General features: G+C 33.9%; 1 protein-coding gene across 1 annotated transcript; it reads right to left on the bottom strand.

Annotated features, from left to right (window-relative positions):
- Positions 1 to 580: 580 nt before the first annotated feature.
- LOC141302169 (tyrosine--tRNA ligase, mitochondrial-like) lies at positions 581 to 8,937 on the bottom strand. Its single transcript, XM_073832357.1, has 4 exons — positions 8,782 to 8,937; positions 3,709 to 3,864; positions 1,450 to 1,620; positions 581 to 1,248 (listed from the first exon to the last, which is right to left on the bottom strand). The coding sequence occupies exons 1-4, from the start codon at positions 8,895 to 8,897 to the stop codon at positions 1,089 to 1,091; spliced, it is 603 nt and encodes a 200-aa protein (XP_073688458.1). The 5' UTR covers positions 8,898 to 8,937; the 3' UTR covers positions 581 to 1,088.
- Positions 8,938 to 9,359: the final 422 nt, after the last annotated feature.

Raw genomic sequence — 9,359 nt, 5'->3', positions numbered from 1 at the left:
TCTGAATTGTGAGAAACAAACTCCAAAGTTGCACAAATTTTTTCTGTGACTGAAATGGGCTTCCACACCTACCTTGTTTCTGTAATAAAATACATTTATACGCTTATTCAGCTTTGTAAAACTCTGTTTAACGTATTTATTTTAGTTTTTAAATGTGCTTGAACTTGAGCGATATAAATTAAATTTAAATTCAGAAATGTTTAACGAGTTTTTTAGGCACTCAGAACCTAGAATTCCAATTTATAGCTCACAATTCTGAGTTGATATCTTGCACTTAATTTTATTTCCACCACAGAATAAAAAATTTATGTAAATCCAAGTTTTTTTTGGTTTGTAGTTATTTTTTCCTCACAATTTTTTCTCTCAGAATTGAGAGAAAAAGTTGCATTTACCTTTCTTTTTTTTTCTGTGGTAGAACAAAAAGTTGCAAAATATAAACTCACAATTCTGAAGAAACGAAGTCCAAAGTTGCAACTTTTTTTCTGTGACCTGAAACGGGCTTCCACACCTAACCTTGTTTCTGTAATGAAATACATTTATACTCTTATTCAGCTTTGTAAAACTCTGTTTAACGTATTTATTTTAGTTTTTAAATGTGCTTGAACTTGAGTGATATGAATTAAATCATATAACATAATATTGCTTCACACTCCTGTCAGTTTCACCTCAGAAGCCGTGGAAAAAAACATTAAAATATCATAATATATTTAATTAAAGAGTCGAACCGATCCAGTTTTCCAGCGCGATTTAAAATCAGGAGCGTATTCACACATTAAACCTTGTAATTTGTCCAAATAAAACAGGCACAAACAAGGCAAAGTCTGTTCTCACGTCTTTGATATAATCCACAGACATTCGCATGGGGTTTCTCAAGAGCACAATTCAACATATAATTTCAAAGTCTTTGATAAGTTCAAGCAGACGGAGCGCAGGTTAGCATCCTGAACCCAGAGAGACCTCTACTGACCACTGCTGGCCAGCTTTGGGATTTTCAACAGTGGCGCACAGTTTGTTTGGAAGGCAAAATATGCCTTATATGCCTTAGAAGGGTCTGGAATGGTGTTAGGGTGTATTTCCAAACTGGTAATTCACATACTAAGCCACTTTAGGATGTAAAAGTTCCTCTTTCCCACTCGGATCAGGCTGAGTCCGTTGGAAAGTATGTGTTGACCCAGAACTAGGACTTGCTCGGGGTTTGCTGCCCTCTGGTGGTTGATCCAAACGCCACCATCCTTGATCATTTGATACCTAAACATAAAAACACAATGAGAAAAAAAACTAGTAAATAACACGAAACAACTGTTTAAGAGCCAGAATCAAACAGAAAGTCACCTGAGAGTGATACAAAGTAGCATGTGTTGTATAAAAAGTAACAATGTAACAAAATGTTGCTTTTAAAACTGAACATTCCAAAACATTACTAGTGATGACAGCAGAATGGCGTCTCACCCTCGTGGTCCGTCGGGAATGGCTTGCGCTCTTCTGCAGGCGTCCAGCACCGTCGTTCCTGGATCCAGGAAAATCTCGTGGAACGGAGCCTCTCGGAAAAGCTCCTGGAGTTCAGCGTCACTCATCTGCTCCAGAGCCTCAACATTACTGTGGTACAGAGCATTGGTGCACCTGTGTGACGGATGAATACACAGATTACCAGTCAAAAGACTTTTTAAATGCGTTTTAAAACATCACCAAGCAAGTACAGCAAAAACAGCGAAACTATGAAATATTTTAACCGTTTAAAATAACTGTTTTCTATTTCAATATATTTTAAAAAGTAACTTATTTCTGTTATCAGACCAACATTTTCAGCATCATTACTCCAGTCACATGATCCTTCAGAAATTGTTCTAATATTCTAATTTGCTGCTTGAAAACAACCGAGTAGAATTATATTGTAAATTTCTTTATCATCACTTTTGCTCCATTTAAAGAATTTTTGCTAAATAAAAGTACTTTCTATAATTTTAGTCCCTAAAAATTGTATAGTGTATATTTTTACAAAAAGCTTATCATTTCAGATAAATGCTTATTTTTGGTTCTTTCTATTCATCAAAGAATCCTAATAAAAATGTACTCAACTGTTTTAAATATTGATAATAATGATCATTATTTATCTTGCTGTTTTTTTTGCAACAGCAAATTCGGATTTGATCACAGGAATAAATTACATTTTAAAATATAATTAAATAGAAAGCAGTTCTTTTAAATAGGAAAAATATTTCAGAATACCATTGCTTTTGCTTGGTGAGCAGAAGAGACTTCTTAAAAAAAAAAAAAAATAATAATAATATATACATACGTATGTTTTTTTCTTAGCTTTTTCTTATTATACGGTTGGGGTCAAAAGTTTACACCCCCCTTTCAGAATCTGCTAAATTATATTACCAAAATGCATGTTATTGTTATTTAATACTAACCTAAATGAGATATTTCACATTAACAATGTTTACACATCCACAAGAGAAAATAACAGTTGAATTTATAAAAATGACAGGGTTCAAAAGTTTACATCCCCTTGATTCTTAATACTGTGTCGTTACCTGAATGATCCACAGCTGGGGTTTTTTTTTTGTTTACCTGAAATCCTTCAGGTCCCACAAATTCTTTGGTGTTTCAGCATTTTTGCGTATTTGAACCCTTTCCAACAATGGCTGTATGATTTTGAGATCCATCTTTTCACACTGAGGACAACTGAGGGACTCATATGCAACTATTACAGAAGGTTCAAACACTCACTGATGCTCCAGAGGAAAAAAAATATGCATTAAGAGCCGGGGGTGAAAACTTTTGAACAGAAAGATGTGTATATTTTTCTTATTTTGCCTAAATATCTTTATATATATATATATATATATCTTTATATTTGCCTAAATATTTTTTTCATTTAGTACTGCCCTTCAGAGGCTACAGAAGATACTTACATGTTTCCCAGAATACAAAATAAGTTAAATATACCCTAAATTTTACCCTATTGATAAAACAACACCATACAACCTCATCTCGCTTGTAATGTATAAGATGGTTTTCTGTGAAACAGAAGAAAATGTGCAACAATATCTTTTCTATGTGCAATATTTCTGCTTATGTGCAATATTTTTTTTTTCTAAACATGACTCAGAGAGCTCTGCATTAGAATTCCAATGTACATGGGACTGTTGGTTTTATGTGTAAATGGCAAATAAAAATCTTGAATCTTGATCTTCAAATTCCAAAAGTTTTCACCCCCAGCTCTTAATGCTTCGTGTTTCCTTCTGAAGCATCAGTGAGTGTTTGAAGCTTCTGTAATAGTTGCATATGAGTCCCTCAGTTGTCCTCAGTGTGAAAAGATGAATCTCAAAATCAAACAGTTATTGTTGGAAAGGGTTAAAATGCACAAAAATGCTGGGAAACCAATCAATTTGTGGGACCTGAAGGATTTTTTTAAAGAACAGCAGGCAATTTAACTGTCCAACTGTCACTAAACAAAACAAAAAACAGCTGTGGATTGTTCAGGTAACAACACAGAATTAAGAATCAAGCGTCTTTTATGTGAAACATCTTACTCAGGTCAGTACTAAAAAAAACAACATGCATTTTTGCAGATTCTGAAAGGGGGTGTAAACTTTTGACCTCAACTGTTTATACCAAAACAATAACTGTATTAGGAAAGTAAATAGGGTCAATTCTGGTTTCATGTCGACTTTACAGACCTAAATCAACTGAGTAACTTGCCTTTTGGCGCTTTCTAAGCCCTCTTTTCCGTGGACCAGTTTGGTGACTTCAGCGGCCAGGCGTTTGTGGGCGATCCGTTTGCCCGGATCCTGCCTCTGCTGCTCCATCACCTTCTCCACCTCAGCCAGAGACAGGAAGGTGAAGAGCTTCAGGTACCTGGAGGGAGAGAAGTGTTTCTGTCAAGCTAAATATGCATTATTTTTTGTGTCTGTGGTTAAGATATTTATAAAGAAATTGACACTTGTATTCAGCAAAGATGCACTCAACTGATCAAAAGTGACAACGTTTTAAAACATTTCGATTTTCCAATAAATTCAACACTGATAAGAGGGGTGGGTGATATGGCAAAAATATCATATCACATTTTTTTCACGATTTTATTATGATTCTTTGTCATGTTGGTTTTACTTTTGATTTTAACCTAATGAAACCTGTCATTATTTTATCTTTATTATTAAAAATAAGAACAAAGATAGGCTTCATTTTACACATAATATATAAATAAAACAAACAGTGCTTTAATTTACAGGTAGTCGGTGGAATTTTTAAGAAATTGAATTAACAAATCTAAAAATATAACACTACATAAATTATACATTGACTCTGCAACTGTATTAAAGATCTTCAGTCAAGAACAGTGAGTGATTTTTCTTTGCGTTTCATTTTATTAGCCTACCATCACCCAAAAATGACAATGCTCGCACCATTTCATCACTTTCAAGTTTTTTTTTTAAAACATAAAATATGTTGAACATAAAACTTATTTTGAAGAATGTGGGTAACTTCTATAGTACTTTTATTTTTACCTGTTATCCACATTCTTTAAAATATCTTTTGTGTTCAGCTCAAGAAAAGAAAAAAAAATAGAAGTTTGAGACGTCATGTGAGTGAGACATTCTTTTGGTGAACTGTCCCTTTAACCCTTAAAGGAACACTACACTGTTTTTGGAAATAGGCTCATTCTCCAACTCTCAACTTTTTTTTAGACCTATTCTAGCAGTCAGCATCAATTGTCATATATCATTATAAACATAACAAACTTGAACTTTATGTCTAGCTAATTTAAAATTTCCAGAATTTTAGGAAAAACTGTAGCAAGAATTGTGTTTTTTTACAGTGCACTCAAACAAAGACTCCTGAAGTTTGGATTTTTTTTCTTTAGAAATTTGTATTTAGGTGTTTTACACTTCCAAATATTTTTTTTTTTCCATATATAACATTCCCCAAGCAAGTTATAGCCATATATGTGACCCTGGAGCACAAAACCAGTCTTAAGTCGCTGGGGTATATTTGTAGCAATAGCCAAAAATACATTGTATGGGTCAAAATTATTGATTTTTCTTTTATGCCAAAAATCATTAGGAAATTAAGTAAAGATCATGTTCCATGAAGATTTTTTTGTAAAATTCCTACTGTAAACATATCAAAATGTAATTTTTTATTAGTAATATGCATTGTTAAGAACTTAATTTGGACAACTTTAAAGGTGATTTTCTCAGTATTTTGATTTTTTTGCACCCTCAGATTCCAGATTTTCAAATAGATGTATCTCGGTCAAATATTGTCCTATCCTAACAAACCTTACATCAATAGAAAGCTTATTTATTGTATACATCTCAGTTTTGTAAAATTTAACCTTTTTTTGTGGTCCAGGGTCACATATTACAATATTATTATAGGCGCTTTTCAGTGAAAAACAGGTCTATTTAGTTTACTGACAATATAGACCTGTCCAAAAATGTTTCAGGAGTAGTCATAGCAGAAACAGTGCTACATAATAGCAAAACAGTAAAAAAAAAACCTTAAGATTAAGAATATATTTATCAGAAAAGGTGCGAACAATTAACACGAACAATGTAGGAAGTAGTAAAAACATCTGCACAAATTGTCTTGTGCAACAAAAATATAAACAGTCCAAATTATTCACAAACGACACACAAAATGAGAGAAATATACAGAGTGCTACGGGAAAAAAGTGCAAATATTTCTTTACAAACTATATAAGAATTAGTTAAATATAACAAGCAAATAGATGGATCTGCTTGCTGTCAGATTTACAAAGAAACATGCGAATCGGTGGTTCAAAAGACCAAAACCTGTTTATACTGCAAAAAAAAATGTTTTTCTTACTTCGATTTTTTGTCTTGTTTCTAGCCAAAATATCTAAATATTTTCTGGACAAGTAAAAAATATTGTCTTGTTTTCAGAAAAAAAAAAACAAGTCAAAATTAAATGAGTTTTTGCTCAGAACAAGCTAAATAATCTGCCAATGGTGGAAGAAAAATAATCTTGTTTTCTGTTTAAAAAAAAAAAAAAAAATTATACCCCATTGGCAGATTATTTTGCTTGTTCTGAGCAAAAATTTTTACTCATCTAGAAAATCCTTCTTGATTTCAGATTTGTTTGACATTTTGGCTGGAAACAACAAAAAAATCTACGTAAGAAAAACATTTTTTGCAGTGTATTGGTTGACAGTTTGAACCAATCGGGGCACAGGGGTGGGACTAAGCATCAACAATTGTTCCTGTTTGGCTCAGAGGAACTAAATGCCTTGGTTTCATCGACGATTCGGTGCTGAGGAAATGCAATGACGTAATCACGCTCACTACGGAGCCTCTGAATATCCAAATGAGACAAATGCAATACCACTACTTTGAAAAGAGTAGACTATGTGCATTACAAAACAGCATTCAAATTGGATTAGCAGTTCAAAAGTTATCAAACATTAAATATTTATATTAAAGAATATATTTATCAAATATATAATATATTTTAGAATATATTTATATTAAAAGAACAATAGTTATTTTTAGCCACGGATGGCTGTCTCGGTCTTTGAGGATTAAAGACAATCATGCATCAGGCAGCATGTTTAGTTCTGTCGCTTTAAGAGCTGCACACATCTGATGTACAGGCGCTAGGGATGGCTCGATACCACAATTTTGACTTCGGTACGATACTAGGATCTAATACCTTGGTATCGATACCAAATCGATACCATAGGTAAAAAAAAAAAAAAAAAAAAAAGGGGAACAGGCAAATATAGGTGAATTGAAAACTCTATGTATAAAAACTACAATTTTGATTTTAGAAGAAACAAAACTGAAGAGATCTAATTAAAATAAAGTAATTTCTTAATATATGTGACCCTGCACCACAAAACCAGTCTTAAGTCGCTGGGGTATATTTGTAGCATTAGCCAAAAATACATTGTATGGGTCAAAATTATTGATTTTTCTTTATATGCCAAAAATCGTTAGGAAATTAAGTAAAGATCATGTTCCATGAAGATATTTTGTAAAATTCCTACTGTAAACATATCAAAATGTATTTTTTGATTAGTAATATGCATTGTTAAGAACTTAATTTGGACAACTTTAAAGGTGATTTTCTCAGCATTTTGATTTTTTTTTTTTGCACCCTCAGATTCCAGATTTTCAAATAGTTATATCTCGGCCAAATATTGTCCTATCCTAACAAACCATACATCAATGGAAAGCTTATTTATTCAGCTTATTTATTCAATTTAACCTTATGACTGGTTTTGTGGTCCAGGGTCACATATTTTCAGTCTTTATCACAAAGAAAATGTGAAAGCAACCAGAATGCAACAACAACAACAACAAAAAACCCAACAGAGTGGAGGATACAGGTAGGATTGTGATTTTGGGACTGAATAAAATGGGTTCACATATACATATCTTTGCAGTCTTTATTTTTTGCTAGCTCCTTTGACCGCTGCAGAGCGCGTTTTGTCTGTTATCTCGCTTGCCGGTTTTACGCCAGTTTGCGGAACAATGCCGCATAGTGGTGAAAATCGGAACAGCGGATGAAATACCGAGCTGAGCAAACTTTTGATATTGTACCGTTTAAAAAAAGATAAATACCGGTATTTCCACAGTACCGGTATACCGCACATCCCTAACAGGCGCGCATCCTTTTTCTCTCAACAGTTTACTTTCTCTTAAAGGGGTCATCGGATGCCCATTTTCCACAAGTTCATTTGATTCTTTAGGGTCTTAATGAAAAGTCTCTAATATACTTTGGTTAAAAATTCTCAATAGTAGTGTAAAAAAACACCCTTTTACCTTGTCAAAATCAGCTCTGCAAAATTTTAGCTCGTTTTAAGACATGGCCCCTTTAAATGCCACCGAGCTCTGCTCGCCCCGCCCCTCTCTGGGATAATGTTTACTTTAGCTGCATTTAGCCGCGTTTATCGGCGAAACTTGCCAACAAGCACATTATTAAGAAAGGCCATTTGCAGAGATGCATGAAAAACCCTTATACTCACTTCTGCTGTGGGTGAAGCTGCATCAGAAACGATTTGCACGAAGATAGACGCATATGTAGATCGGGATCGGCGCTTTCCATTTAAAAACGAAAGTAACGTTAAACCTCTGCGTCTTCAGAGGCTCAGATGTCGGGAGTAAATGACGACTGCTATGTTCACGATTACATCCAACAACAGAACACCTCAATCGCTCAATTAGCGATCGTATTGGGACTGTTTCAGCTCAGTGAGGGCGGGGCTAATGTAAGACGCTCCTGTCAATCAACTGTGTTCATCACAACGACAAGAAGCTGAGAATGAGCTGATTTTAAAAAGGGGATATTACTTTTAAAGATTAAAAAAAATACCATTGAGTGGATTTTTATCATTGTAGGGTGGTTGTGTACACAAACCGCCAACACACATTAATGTTCAAACAACTTGGAAAAGTTAGTTTTGCACCCGATGACCCCTTTAAGACATAACCAACTGTGTTTATATGTAATCCTTGTGTGTTTTTGACAGCATTATTGAATCAGATTCGAAAGATAGCTTAGTCCAGTAATCAGGCACTGCTTGACATGCTTTTATCAGGATGAAATGATGTTATTTATCCGGCAAGACTTTGTATGCAAGTAATACACTTTTTTGATTGGGAATAAGTGCAGTGTCCTGTGAGTGAATGTATGTCATGCTTTACAGCATATTCAATTGGAAAAGAGTTATTTTAAACTGCAATGACATTTCACAATTTTGACAGTATTTTGATCACTCCCATGTCGAGTATGACGTCTGTAACTCACCCCTCCACGCTGTTATCTGGCAAGCGGAGGAAGTACTGGTAGAATTCGAAGGGCGACGTTTTATCTCTGTTCAGCCACACAGCGTTGCCAGCCGTCTTCCCCAGTTTATCGCCCATCGAGGTTGTGACAAGCGGAACCGTCAGGCCGTACACTTCCTCTTCCGTCTTTCTGCACAAGAGTCGTTATCGTTAACAACAACTACTAAATTCATGTTTGTTAACTGAAATAAAATATAAATAATAGGTGGAAAACTTAACATAAACAGGGATGGGCAGTGTCTTTATTAGACTGCTGATTTCCTGTATCATCAGTGTACAAAAATACTAAATTCAAAAATACTAAGTATTTAAATACAAATTTCATATATGTATTTGAAATAGTATTTTGTATTTAAATACCTTTGGAAAACTGCCCATCCCTGCAGGAAATCAGCAGTAAGATTAAATGTATTTAAATGCAAAATAAGTTAGATTTTTTTACAAAGGTATTTAAAAACAAAATAGTATCCCAGTATGCCAGTATATATATATATAAAGGAAACTATGGCTAAATAGAAATATTTAGAACAAAAACTAATA

Source organism: Garra rufa, chromosome 25 (assembly GCF_049309525.1).
Source record: "Garra rufa chromosome 25, GarRuf1.0, whole genome shotgun sequence".
Lineage (NCBI taxonomy): Eukaryota > Metazoa > Chordata > Actinopteri > Cypriniformes > Cyprinidae > Garra > Garra rufa.
This window is presented reverse-complemented; position numbering and strand designations above follow the sequence as displayed.